At 42.7% G+C, this 14,959-nt stretch overlaps 1 protein-coding gene across 1 annotated transcript in view; it reads right to left on the bottom strand.

Moving 5' to 3' along the window:
• Positions 1–4,822: 4,822 nt before the first annotated feature.
• Positions 4,823–14,959, bottom strand: part of MEX3C (mex-3 RNA binding family member C) — a 69,370-nt gene continuing 59,233 nt past the window's right edge. Inside the window, 1 exon segment of the mRNA XM_070743550.1 lies at positions 4,823–8,360. Coding sequence (XP_070599651.1) covers positions 7,132–8,360 — 1,229 coding nt within the window. The 3' untranslated portion in view covers positions 4,823–7,131.

The raw sequence follows: 14,959 nt of genomic DNA, 5'->3' as shown, positions 1-14,959 counted from the left end.
GGCGGCGAGAGGGAGCGCTCTCTCTCTCTCTCTCAGCTGACTGCAAGCGGGAGCCCTGACGGTGGCGGTTGGACGTGCTGCTAGACGTCGTACATGCTGGCGCTGCGGGCCTGGCATATACGGTGTCCAGCAGCACGTCCAGCTGCCGCCGTCAGGGCTCCCGCTTGCAGTCAGCTGAGAGAGAGAAAGAAAGAGAGACATATAAGAGAGGCAGAGAGAGAGAGAAAGAGAGACATAGCAAGAGAGGCAGAGAAAGAGACAGAGCAAGAAAGAGAGGCAGAGAAAGAGAGAGAGAGAAAGAGAGACATAGCAAGAGAGGCAGAGAGAGAGAGACAGAGCAAGAAAGAGAGGCAGAGAAAGAGAGACATAGCAAGAGAGGCAGAGAGAGAGAAAAAGAAAGAGAGACATAGCAAGAGAAAAAGAGAGACTTAGCAAGAGAGGCACAGAGAGAGAGAGAAAGAGAAAGAAAGAGAGACATAGCAAGAGAGACAGAGAGAGAGAAAGAGAGAAAGAGAAAGAAAGAGAGATAGCAAGAGAGGCAAAGAGAAAGAGACATATAGCAAGACAGTGAAAGAGAGAGAGAGCAAGAGAGAGAGAAAAGCAAGAAAGAGATAGCAAGAGAGACAGAGAGAGAGAGAGCAAAGGAGAGAGAAAGACATAGAGGAAGGGAAGGAGGGAGAGAGAAAGAGAGCAAAAAAGAGAGAAAGAAAGAGGGATGGAGAGAGAGAAAGAAGGGAAGGAAGGAAAAGAGAAAGAGGGAGAAATAGAGCGAAAGGGAGGAAGAGAGAGGGTTTTTTTGTCCAAACTTTTCTTTAGCCCTCCCCCCCGCCCCGCCCCCCCCTTTCAGTGTTCCCCGGGATTTTGAAAATATGAATAATGTGCCGCGACTCAAAAAAGGTTGGGAAACACTGGTCTGGAGGACAGAAGGAAAAGGGGGGACATGATCGAAACCTTTAAATATGTGAAAGGGTTAAATAAGGTTCAGGAGGGAAGTGTTTTTAATAGGAAAGTGAACCCAAGAACAAGGGGGCACAATCTGAGGTTAGTTGAGGGAAAGATCAAAGGCCTGTTTTCCTTGCCATTTCAAAATCTGCTTTTCGTTATGTGTGCTTTTATCCATAAAGAATTTGATTTTATCATAAAATAAGGGGTCTTTGAGTTGGTGGGTTCGCTCCGAGTCGTGCATAGAACAGCATGGGGAGGAGAGCACAGAGAGTCACTGATTATGAACAAATATATCCATTGTAAGATAAAATACAGGAAACAGTATAAGGACAGACTAGATGGACCATGAGGTCTTTTTCTCCTGTCAATCTTCTATGTGTCTAATCTTTATTATCTGGTCTACCAAATGGGGATTATATGCACCACTGCTCAATTGGGACATGCTATTGACCATCACTCACGTCACTTCCCAATTGCTACAATGCACTCTATGTGGGGCTGCCCTTGAAGACTATTTGAAAGGTTCAGCCAGCTCGCAATTCGTATGCAACTACTGTTTGGTCACACCATAGAGTGCACACAGGAAACCACTATGTGAATTGCACTGGTTTCCAGTAGCTTCAGGGGCTAGTCATCATCATACTGGTTGTCACCTAGGGATCTACATGACCTGGAACCAGGGTGCACCACTTCTCTTTAGTAGTTTTTGGCTGTTCCACTAGATCTAGCAGAGTGGGCTATTGATTAAAAAGTGTCATCTGGTTGGTCCATGATAAATCTATATTGCTTTCCAAACTTTCAGCCTCACACGAAACTCAGAAAAATCTCTTATCACCTACATCAGTGATGGCAAACTTTTGACACACGTGTCTAAGGTGACATGTCAGAGATCACCAATACCTGACAACTATTCTGTTTGATTTACCAAAGAAACTACAGTGGTACCTCTACTTACAAACTTAATTCATTCCGAGACCAGGTTCTTAAGTAGAAAAGTTTGTAAGAAGCAGCAATTTTTCCCATAGGAATCAATATAAAAGCAAATAATACGTGTGATTGGGGAAACCACAGGGAGGGTGGAGGCCCTGTTTCCTCCAAACGCCTCTAGTTATGAACTTTTCTAGATAAGAACCGGGTGTTCAAGATTTTTTTGCCTCTTCTCAAGAACCAGTTTCCACTTACAAACCTGAGCCTCTGAAACTGTAACCGGAAAAGGCAGAGAGAAGCCTCCGTGGGGCCTCTCTAGGAATCTCCTGGGAGGAAACAGGGCCGGAAAAGGCAGGGAGAAGCTTCCGTGGGGTCTCTCTAGGAATCTCCTGGGAGGAAACAAGGCCAGAAATGGCATGGAGAAGTCTCCGTGGGGCCTCTCTAGGAATCTCCTGGGAGGAAACAGGGCCGGAAAAGGCAGGGAGAAGCTTCCGTGGGGTCTAAGAATCTCCTGGGAGGAAACAGGGCCAGAAATGGCATGGAGAAGTCTCCGTGGGGTCTCTCTAGGAATCTCCTGGGAGGAAACAGGGTTGGAAAAGGCAGGGAGAAGCCTTGGTGGGGCCTATAAAGGAATCTCCTGGAAGGAAGCAAAGCATACACCCTCCCTGTGGTTTCCCCCAATCGCACACATTATTTGCTTTTACATTGATTCCTATGGGAAAAATGGCTTCTTACAAACTTTTCTATTTAAGAACCTGGTCACAGAACAAATTAAGTTCGTTAGCAGAGGTACCATTGTAATTATTTTTCTTTTGGAGGGGGGGTGGGGTGGGGTTGGGGAAGTGACATGCCAGCCAAGTCAAATTAGATATTTTCCCGATTTTTGACACACTGAGCCCAAAGATTTATCACCACTGAATTGCAGACTTGCAATTCATCTTAAATTGTCCGGTTAAGCGTTGCTACCTCAAAACAAACATACTGAAAATGGAACTTGCATTTTGGTTCCGTGTGTCATTAGGTCCTCAATTACTTGTTATATTCTTCAAACATATTCAGTACCAGACCTGGGCGTTTTATGGCCTTTGGCTCACATCTCATTCTTTTGTCTGTCCTAGTCTGGCCTACGTGAGGTTAATTGAAAATTAGAAATCAAATGTAGAGAAGCATGTTGCAAGAGCAGAAGGTGAATTTGGCCCAGGTCTGTGCAATTATCATGTGCTCCTTCAGTTGACTTGATGGCTGGGGGAAATGTAAGAGAAAGGGCTGTTTTTGACCCTGTGCACAGCTCACACCTTGCCTGGAGCAACTTGAGGAGATGGCAGGGGCAATCATCATGTGTGGGGACCCCAAGTTTAGTCACCCACCGGCACCTTGATTAAAACATGGCCTTGCGGGTGCGTGAGCAAAGCCCAGATGGGAGCTATTGGTTTGATGTTCCACAACAGTCCAAATTTCTTCATATCTGCGAGACCGCCTTCTGCCGCACGAATCCCAGCGGCCAGTTAGGTCCCACAGAGTTGGTCTTCTCCGGGCCCCGTCGACTAAACAATGTCTGGCGGGACCTAGGGGAAGAGCCTTCTCTGTGGCGGCTCCGACCCTTTGGAATCAGCTCCCTCCAGAGATTAGAACTGCCCCCACCCTCCTTGCCTTTCGTAAACTCCTTAAAACCCACCTCTGTCGTCAAGAGTGGGGGAATTGAGACATCTCCCCCGCCTATGTAGTTTTTGTGCATGATATGACTGTATGTATGTTTTTTATATTGGGGTTCCTTGCTTTTTAGACTTTTTAAATGTACTATTGTTATTTTAGATTCTAATTATTAGATTTGTCATTATGTATTGTTTTTATCACTGTTGTGAGCTGCCCCGAGTCTACGGAGAGGGGCGGCATACAAATCTAATAAATAATAATAATAATAATAATAATAATAATAATAATAATAATAATTGCCTATGCCAGATCTATGTGCTACCGAGCAATTACATTCTTTCATTTTGATTCCATTGTACCAGGGGTGGATTGACATTACTGCCACGATCGGTGTGTTGCGCACGCTTGCTATCTTGCACGTGTGCATGTCCCAGTGTTTTGCTTCTGCGCATGCGCAGGATGCAAAAACGGGCTGAAATCTCACGAGGGGATGCATGCGATTTCAATTTTTTTTGCTTCCGCGCATGTTTAAAAGCAAAAAATTGCCAAAATCTCTTGCGTGCAAGAGAACTAAAGCTGTTCACACAACGCATATTGTGCTACCAATGCGCCATCCTCTACTGTACCGGTAGCAACCCACTGTACCCTCATCAGTTGTCCCTTCCAGCCACATTGGAATAATCTTTTAAATCAGCTAGAACCATTTCCCACAAGGTCCCAAAGTTGCTTTTTCAAAAGACAGCTGGACTTTAGTTTTCCTTGAAGACATCTTCAGAACTGAAGAAGCTTCTTGGATGAAAAGTGAAACATCTACAAGAATAAAACCAAAGTCCAGTTGTCTTTCAAAAAAGCAACTTTGGGACAATCATGACCTGGAATGACTGAGAATCTTCATAGACATAGCCCATAGTATTTTTCTCCCTCTACTTTGCCTGTAACGTTAGCCTTCTACCATGAAATATTCTCGTTAAATTTCTAGATTAATTTATATTTTCTTTCATCCAGATAGAATGAAGCTATTCTTAATTTAATTTAATTTGATTTATATACTGCCCAATCCCAATGGGACTACTAATTCTTGTAGTCCCACTCCATTGTTCACCAGAAAATAGTCTTTACGTTTACCTTCTAATTTTGTTTTGTCTTTTTTACTTTAGATTCTCTGATTTCCGATCCCTCAATTACCTAAATATCCCATGTTGTAACATCTTAGTAAATGTGGTGATCTAGATACTATTTCAAATATAAAACTTCGCTGACCCGCCATGAAAAGTGCAACATCAAGAAAACATTCGAGTTAATGGAAACAAGTCTTTATTAAGTAACTTTTTTAATATCAGAAAAATAAAACTCTTATAATTTTCTTTACAGCAAATATATAATATCAGTGCTTTGGCCATCATAAGTTAAAGGCCCTTTATCATAAAATATATGCTTTTTTTAAAACTTTACTCAAATTGAATTTATAATCCCTATGACCTTTCTACATATACATAACAAAAAGAGTGTAGTAAAATTAGCAAATACTAAACCATATTGAGAGCTTTGTCATTCTGAAGTCTGTGGTTTATAGAAACGGTACACGCATCTAATGTTGTATCCTTGGCTTATTAGCTGCAGTGTACAATGCAACAATATACAAAATACATGCTTGGTAAATGGGATTGTTCATATCTACAAGACTCGGCTAAAGAGTAAGATTTCAATACTGACATTTAACTATTCTACGAGCTATTAGCGTTAAAGTTATGCATCTCATAATATAATAATAATATTATATGCCATCAAGGCAACTTTTATACTGAAAAAAAATCATAAAATAAAAACCGTTATCTGTAAACTTTTTTTTTATACGAAATGTAACTCTTTCAAGTGGAAAATAAAAAATAAAGATTTCTGTATATTCACTAGTTCAATACACGTAGAATTTGCTATTCTGAGAAAAATTATTTCGTCTTGGGAAGATATTGCTCAAAAAAAGAGAGGGAATAAGAGGAAGGACAGATAGAGAAGGGTTTTTTTTTTAAAGGAGAAAGAGGAAGAGGGAGGAGGAGGAGGAAGAAAAATAAAAACCATCAGAACATTTGAGTGTTCTTTTAAAAACACCAACAGAAATTTGGGAAAATGCTGAAGTGCCGTAAGGAGAAACATCCATAGGCTGAAATGTACATTAAAGAAATCAATACAGGTTTTTTTTTCCCCCTTGATAGAGGGAAATATAGTTTTGAAATGAAACAAACCGTTTGGCTGGGTCTCAGACACTGCTATTTATCATTGAATTTTACAAAAATGTGGATGTTAACTCCTTCTCCTCCCTCCCCGTATGATTTTTTAAAAAAACAACCCAAAAAGACAAGTTTCACATAATGTGCAAGTGTGGTTGTAACATAAACATGATTCACATTTTCTTATATACTCTTGATATTCCCTAAAACAGTTAATTTAAGAACATCTTGATCACGTGAGCCAATGGAATGTCAGCATCGTCATTCTAGGCACGCGGGATGCAAACCTCTCTCGCCCTCCCCTCCTCTGCGTGGGGAAGGGGGACCCCCTACGGACACGCCACAACATGACAATTCACAGCATGAATTGCATCTTGTGTGATGGGACACCGAGGGCACAGAGGGAAGCTTTCCGTCCAATGGAAGCTAGTAGCAATTCACATGCGAAGAGCGTTATCTTAAGACGCTCCCCGCCAATAAATAACTAAACCGCTACAAAAATGGGGCGCATTTCCTGCTCCCCCTTCCTCCATGTCCGGGGCTGGAGCTCCCGTGTCCCTTGGCAATGATTTGAAACAAAGAAGGCTTTTTTTCCAGGCTCCAGCAATGGAAGACCCACAACACATTCCCGATTAGATTAAGGATGCCTCAAATTGCATACTGGATGAGAAAAGGGTCATCCTCGCTCGCCCCTTCGGTTGGTTCTCCGCGAACCATGATCCGGTTAAATTAAAAAAAACCCCAACAACCTTCCCGCTAGGCGACTACTCGCTCGAATGGCAGGAAACCAATCGACGGGTGGTAAAATTATTTGCAAAGTTAGGTAAACGAAGCCTGTTATTGTTGTGTAAAGAAGGGGGGGGGGGGAACCTGCTCTGGAAAAACTGGCAGTGTAAAGAAGGCAGCACTGGAAGTTATTTTGAAACATTCATGATCCTTTGCACCCTTTCTCCCCCCCTCCCCCCCCATAAGGGTTCTTACTTTCGGGCTACGCGAGATTTCGCTTTCACTGCCGTTATTAGAAACACTTTGTCAAGATCTGGACAGGCTGCAAATGCTCACTGTACGCTCCCTGCTCCGAAAAAAACGATCTAAGGCCCTAAGACCTCCCAACAACACCACGGCTTCCTTCTAGGACTTTACTAGAGGTACCACAGCTGCAACCAAAATGGAGGAATATTAGGCCTATAAGGTTAACTGAACAAGCCTTTTTGTTTTGTTTTGTTTTTGGAAAAGAGGTACATGCTTTTCAAACAAACTGTTAGCCTAATCTCAAGAAATCCCAATAACAATCTGAGTTCATTATAAGTTTACTTAGGGGGTACCATTACATCCAAGCCATTAAGAGTTTAAAAAGTCCATATATAATATCTCTATATATTTAAGAGTGAATTTGAATCGCCTGAGTAACAGCTGTCTGGCAAACTGGACACGATGGTGCTTCTTTTTCACAGATCTTGTTGGCACACTCCATGCAGAAAAGGTTGTGGCCACATGGGACCAGGGCAGCGATTACTTCGTTCTCAAAACAGATCACGCAGTCGTGCTTCCGTCTTAACTCCGGAGGGGAACTAGATGTGGAGCCACCGTTGGAAGAAGAGTAGCTGTTGGTACCGTTGGAAAAGGCGGGGATATAGATGGGAAGGCCAACCTGGTTGACGGTGCTGGGGGGGTCGCTTCTCACTCTGCGGGCGAGGGGATGTTCCAAAGTCTCGGGAAACGTGGGCGACAAGCGAGGGGTGGATGGCTGGCTCCCTTTCCGCGGAGATTTCACATTACTAGCAGGTTCGCTACCAAAACTGGAGAGTGGGTTGACGGGTTCGAAAGGTGTCCAGATGGTCTGAGAAGGGGTTGGCAAGGAATCGTAGGCGGGAGAGTCGACAGCCAGATCCTCCGCCCCTACGGAAGGTAAGGTCTCTCCAAACCAAAAATTGCCAGTGCTGAATGGACTGGTTGGGCTGAAGTCAGCCAACCTATTGCTACCAAAGTAGGAGTCAGTGGAACCGCTTCCTAGGGAACTGGAGCTGTCGTTTCTGTAATTGGAAACCATCCGGGTGCGACTGGGAGGTGGGACTGGGTGGGAAGTAAGCCAGGCAGATCCAAGGTTTCCTCCTTCAAAACTGACATCTGTACCGTTGTAATGGAAATCGTTTTCTTCGTTGAGCTCAATGTAGTTTCCAGTGCGCATGGCGATGTGCATCTCTATCTCTTCCCGGGCCCGGTCTACGTTTTCCGGCATGCCGGTTACCTCAAAAACTGGCTCTTTGTCTCTACTGGGAGTAACTATGTAGGTATGGGTTTGCTGCTGAATTCTTTTGATCGTAGCGCCTTTGGGGCCAACCACCAGCCCGACGACACGGTAAGGCACCCTGACCTGGACTGTAGTCTGGCCTGGTAGGTTGGGGTTACAAGGCAGCCCTCCCAGAGCGGGGCCATTCTTGTTGCGCGAAGCTCTTATCATGGAGAAGTGCTCAGCAGCAGAAAGAATTTCCCTTTTGGCCATGGCGACATCTTCTTTGCGGCCGGTGACCACGAAAACGGGCTCTTCTCCACGCACAGGGGTCTTGATGTACGTATTGGTTTTGGCTCTCAGGGCCTTTATTTTGCAACCTGCAGCAAACAGACAGAAACAAACAAACAGAAATTAAACATTTTAATTATTTTATTTTATTTTTTAGCCATTAAAAAAATCATCTTCTAAGTTACAGATAGTCCACAATTAATAACTGATTGTTCCCTTGCTCCCACACCCAGTTCATCACGTTGACCAGTCATCTTCTGTCAATGTGTCTGTTACTCCCATCAGCTTAGCTGCAGGTACTGAAAAAAGGATGACCTTGAGAATAGGCGTTGGATACTCGCCTGAATTTATTTATTTATTTATATTTATTTATTTATTAGATTTGTATGCTGCCCCTCTCTGAAGACTCGGGGCAGCTAACAACAATAAAGAAAACAATGTAACAAATCTAATATTAAAAAATAATCTAAAAAACCCCAATTTAAGAGATCAATCATACCAACAAGCATACCATGTATAAATTCTATAAGCCTAGGGGGAAGGGAAAAAATTTCAATTCCCCCATGCCTGACGACAGAGGTGGGTTTTAAGGAGCTTGCGAAAGGCAAGGAGGGTGGGGGCAACTCTGATATCTGGAGGGAGCTGGTTCCAGAGGGTCGGGGCCGCCACAGAGAAGGCTCTTCTCCTGGGTCCCGCCACTTCTCATGCGTAGGACGGAGACAGTAGTCATGTGGGCTTGGCTAGGACAGCGAGCTAAACCCGCGTGACGAATGTCTCCGTCGTTAGCATGGAGAATCTAGAAGGAATTTGTTATGGCTACATTTCCACATCCCTCCTGCAACAGCCCCTCCCAAGTTCCTACAGGCAGAATACTTTCTAAAGCATAAAGTGTGGCAGGCCAAAGTCTCCAAGTCATTGATGTCTTCAGTCTGACATTAGCAATCTTTCAATTTTAGAATAGATTTACCCCCCCCCCAAAAAAAAGGTAGTTATGACATTTCTGAAGTTGCAATGGCCACTACTCCCTGTGGTCACAGGACTGCACTTTGTTTGCAGCATCTTGTAGTCACATGACAATCTAAAAAGCCCTACATATCTTAGGACCAGACTACCTCCTCATGCATCCCAGTGGCCGGTTAGGTCCCACAGAGTCAGCCTTCTCCAGGTCCCATTGGCCAGGCAATGTTTGTCTGGTGGGACCTAGGGGAAGAGCCTTCTATGTGGCAGTCCCGGCCCTCTGGAACGAACTCCCTCCGGACATACGTACCGCCCCCTCCCTCCTGGTCTTTTGTAAAGCTCTGAAGACCCACTTCTGCCAGCGGGCATGGGGGCCATGAATGATGAGATTGTTTCCGGCCAATATTATGAATGATTGAATTGGATGAATGTGGAGTTTTTAACACATTTAGTAATTTGTATAATTCTTTTAAAGTAATTTAGGTTTCCTTTATATATTGTTGCATTTATAATGTTGTACGCCACCCTGAGTTGCTTCAAGAAGGGCGGCAGAAATAAATACATTTATGATGTTTTAGCTGAAAACCGGCATTTACTTCCAGGTTTTGGCAAAACTCTCCACAGTGAGTAATGAGATTACTTAATGACAGCACATTTACTTTTATGGTCCCTATGATTCACAATATGTTCAAGCTAAATCCAACAGAAGTCCTTTCTTTGTCAAGGCAAGTAACTTCAGAGATTGTCACCCCTATTCTCTGCAAAAATTGGTGCTTCTGGGAATAAATACAACATCAGGTTTGCAAAATCATAAGCTGAAGGTATCTTGAGCAGCTTCCTGGCCCACCTAAACAAGTTACTCACTTGTGGTTTGTACAAATAAAACAGAGATACAGTGATACCTTGTCTTACAAACTTAATTGGTTCCGGAACGAGGTTCTTAAGGTGAAAGGTTTGTAAGATGAAACAATGTTTTCCATAGGAATCAATGAAAAAGCAATTAATGCGTGCAAGCCCAAAATTCACCCCTTTTGCCAGCCGAAGCGCCAATTTTTGCGCTGCTGGGATTGCCCTGAGGGTCCTCTCCATGGGAAACCCCACCTCTGGACTTCTGTGTTTTTGCGATGCTGCAGGGGAATCCCAGCATCACAAAAACGAGCGCTTCGCTGGCAACGGAAGTCCAGAGGTGGGGTTTCCCAGCGAAGGGAGCATCAGTGAAATCGCAGCATCGCAAAAACACGGAAGTCCTCGAAACCCCACCACCGGACTTCTGTGTTTTTGCGATTCCCCTGCAGCATCACAAAAACACGGAAGTCCGGAGGTGGGGTTTCCCATGGGGGGGAGCCTCAGGGGAATCCCAGCAGCGCAAAAACGGGTGCTTTGCTGGCAACGGAAGTCCAGAGGTGGGGCATCCCAGCGGCGGCGGTGGGTTTGTAAGGTGAAAATAGTTTGTAAGAAGAGGCAAAAAAATCTTAAACCCTGGGTTTGTCTCTTGAAAAGTTTGTAAGACGAGGCGTTTGTAAGACGAGGTATCACTGTACATCTTTTAGAAAATAAAACTGTCAGGAAGGCTCCTCAAAAATAATTCTTTACAGGCAAATAATTATACAGAAGCCATTTTAATGTTATTTCTTGAATTTCTTCTGTCTTCATAATGTACTTCTCTCCACGAAGCGTTACTTTTAATCACTGCATATTAATACTAATTTGACTACGTTAAAATTAATGGCCAAATTAATTAAACAAGTAGTGGCTACATTAAGAAAAGCCAGGAAGCCTTTCTGAAGGAAATCAATCAAGGAAAGCTCCCAGAAACAAAAAGATTAAGGCCGAATATAGAACGTAAGGATGAATAAAACATGAAAACCAATGTGTTGAGTAGAAGACTCCGCCCCGAGTCTGCGGAGAGGGGCGTCAAACAAATCTAATAAATAGATATTATTATTATTATTATTATTATTATTATTATTATTATTAATTGGATTTGTATGCCGCCCTCTCTGCAGACTCGGGGCGGCTAACAACAGTAACAATCCAATATTAAAAACAGTTAAAACCCATTATGTAAAAACCAATCATACATACAGACATACCATGCATAAAGTTTTAAAGGCCTAGGGGGAAAGAGGATCTCAATTCCCCCATGCCTGGCGACAGAGGTGGGTTTTAAGCAGCTTACGAAAGGCAAGGAGGGTGGGGGCAATTCTAATCTCTGGGGGGAGTTGGTTCCAGAAGGCCGGGGCCGCCACAGAGAAGGCTCTTCCCCTGGATCCCGCCAAGCGACATTGTTTGGTTGACGGGACCCGGAGAAGACCCACTCTGTGGGACCTAACTGGTCGCTGGGATTCGTGCAGCAGAAGGCGGTCCCTGAGGTAATCTGGTCCGGTGCCATGAAGGGCTTTATAGGTCATAAACAACACTTTGAATTGTGACCGGAAACTGATCGGCAACCAATGCAGACTGCGGAGTGTTGGTGTAACATGGGCATTTTTGGGAAAGCCCATGATTGCTCTCGCAGCTGCATTCTGCACGATGTGAAATTTCCGAACACTTTTCAAAGGTAGCCCCATGTAGAGATAGATAGATAGATAGATAGATAGACCCGCGTGACCCTGAGCAAACCGGCAGTGAAAGGATCCACACCCCACCGCCAGGTGGACGTCTGAGTGATGGTCACAGAAACAAAAACATTCATTTGGTTGAGTAGTGTTAAAGAACCAAACTGAAGGTTTTATTTTAGTGGCTAAAAGAACAAGCTCTGCTGATTGACTGCATTAAGCTAAAGGTTCGGCATGAATAAAAAACAGCAAATGTCGTCTTTGTTAGTAAAAAGGATGAAAGAAATGTTCACGCGATCAGTGGCTACAACAAAATTTCACACACTTGACTCTCAGGAACATCGCAACTTGATTTGCTAAATTATTCACTGAAAACTTGCCAGAGATTCGGATTAGAAGTGTAGCAAGAACTATGGGACGATCCAGTTGAGAAGATTTGGGGAAATGAGTGGGTTATGGGGCTTTTAAGATCCAATCAGACAGGAGTCTTGTTCATAATGTGCCTGCGATAATGGCTACTGAAAAGAAGTCATAGGTGCTTCCCTACTAGGTGGTGCTAGGGTCGAGGAAAAACAATTCGAAAAAAAGATAAAAGTATCGGGACTGAAAGTTTGAAGTTGAATGCTTATTGTTATACCAATCATGATTGGAACTCTCAGAGTAATAGCTAAAGGACTTCCTTGATATCTGGACATATTTAATTTATCTGAACACGAACAACTCTAATTTACAAAAACCCACCTTGCTTGGAATGGACTATAATCCTAGATGCTATTTTAGTCATTCTTAGGTCCTTGGTTCAGACTAGGTTTCCACCAGTCATAGAGTACCCACGCATAATAATTATTAATATTAACTGTTGTGGTTAGCTCTGCCCCAGCTCCTGCCCCAAGGACTGTGGATGTGGGGGAGACATCCACATGCTACAGGCCTGTTTTGCCCTTGGTGGAATGTGCTGATGAAGGCTCCTCTGACCAAGAAGACATGAGTGACAGGGAAGAGGAGAGTGTGGCAGACAGCTCAGAAGGAGATCAATTATCTAGCTCCTCCTTGGATTCAGAACAAGAGTTAATGATACAGCCACGCATGAGGAGAGCGATGCATAGGCAGCAACAACTGAGAGATTATTATCAAAGAAAGTGAGGCCACCTGTGGTTGGGTGGGGCTGTGGTAATTAGTGAGGCTGCTATAAATAGCAGCCTGTGGGTTTGGCCATTGTGGAGGGTTATCTGATTGTTGTGTTTCGTGACTGCTTTACTGACTTTGACTTTTTGTGTGCTGATTTTTCCCCGCTTTGAAACTAAACCAGAGCAAAGTGTGTTTCACTTTGTGAAAAAAGAAGGACTGTGAATGGCCTCACAGCTGCAAGCTAAGTATCACAGAACTGATAAGGGACTTGTACAAATTACCAGTTTGTTTGGAGACGAGTGCTCTTTGCTATACCAAAAGAGGGCTTAGTTTAAGTGAATTTTCGGTATAAAGAACCTTGTTTTGAATTTTCAAACGTGTGTGTGTCTGAAATTTGTACCTGTGAATTTTTGGGAGGATTCTACCAGAGAGCCCGACAGAACAATTAACTTATTAAGCTTTTATGCTACTCAAATTACTAACTATTTTGGATGGCTCACAGCATTTTGGAAAAATCAAAATAAAGAAAAATAAAGGGAAAAAAGATGACAAACAGATTGCCATTGAAATATTTTTATTTTATAATTTCACATAGAACATAGAAACATAGAAGTCTGACGGCAGAAAAAGACCTCATGGTCCATCTAGTCTGCCCTTATACTATTTTCTGTATTTTATCTTAGGATGGATATATGTTTATCCCAGGCATGTTTAAATTCAGTTACTGTGGATTTATCTACCACGTCTGCTGGAAGTTTGTTCCAAGGATCTACTACTCTTTCAGTAAAATAATATTTTCTCATCTTGCTTTTGATCTTTCCCCCAACTAACTTCAGATTGTGTCCCCTTGTTCTTGTGTTCACTTTCCTATTACTACATTATTTTACTACAGTTTGTTTTGCCATTAAAAAGCTATTTTCAATCAAACGAATATTAGTACACAGATTATTCATTCGGGGGCATTTCTTCTGTTTAACATCAGGGAAGCCCTTTTGATGGAGGCTGACGTGATTCTTAAATATCCTAACAATCTGCATGAGCTTTTAAGCCACAGGGAAATTGTATTTATTTAATTTACTTATTTAATTTTTATAATTTCCCCATTTTTACTATTTTTATTATTAACTCAAGGTGGCAAACATTTCATTTATTTTATTTTTCACATTCCCTCTTTTTTGTTGTGGATTGGACCAAAAAGCCACCCCGACTCTTCGGAGAAGGGCAGCACACAACAACAACAACAATAATAATTTATTGGATTTGTATGCCGGCCCTCTCTGTAGACTCGGGGCGGCTAACAACAATAATAAAAACAACATGAACAATCCAATTAATAAAAACAACTAAAAAACCCTTATTATAAAAAACCAAACATACCATGCATAACTTGTAATGGCCTAGGGGGAAGGGCTATCTCAACTCACCCATGCCTGGCGGTATAAATGAGTCTTGAGTAGTTTACGAAAGACAGGGAGGGTGGGGGCAGTTGGTTCCAGAGGGCCAGGGCCGCCACAGAGAAGGCTCTTTCCCTGAGGCCCGCCAAACGACATTAATTAATTAATTAATAATAATAATAATAATAATAATAATAATGTTTTTTAGGCTTTTTAAATGTATTATTGTTATTTTAGATTCTAACTATTGGATTTGTCATTATATATTGTTTTTATCATTGTTGTAAGCCGCCCTGAGTCTATGGAGAGGGGCGGCATACAAATCTAATAAAAAATAATAAAAAATAATAATAACAATCGCTCAATTTGAATGTGAACACAAACCCAAAACTGCCTGAGAATGGAATGGGTGGAAACAAGAGCAAGGACTTGAGACATGGGAGAAAAAACAACAACCATTAAATACAATCTTTGATGGATAGGAGCTGAGACAAAAACAAAAAACCCACAAAACCTTCAAACAAGCCAACGTTTAATTCTATTTACACGGGGAATGACCCACAGGGAAGAAGCAGGTGCAAGAGGCAGGGCTGAGTTCCTTTCCGTGCCCCACGAGGGCAAATCCTTCCCAGTGACAAGTGTGAGCTAAGA

The sequence above is a fragment of the Erythrolamprus reginae genome, chromosome 2 (assembly GCF_031021105.1).
Source record: "Erythrolamprus reginae isolate rEryReg1 chromosome 2, rEryReg1.hap1, whole genome shotgun sequence".
In the NCBI taxonomy this organism is placed as follows: domain Eukaryota; kingdom Metazoa; phylum Chordata; class Lepidosauria; order Squamata; family Dipsadidae; genus Erythrolamprus; species Erythrolamprus reginae.
Note: the sequence above shows the minus strand (reverse complement) of the source record. Positions and strands in the feature narration are given on the sequence as shown.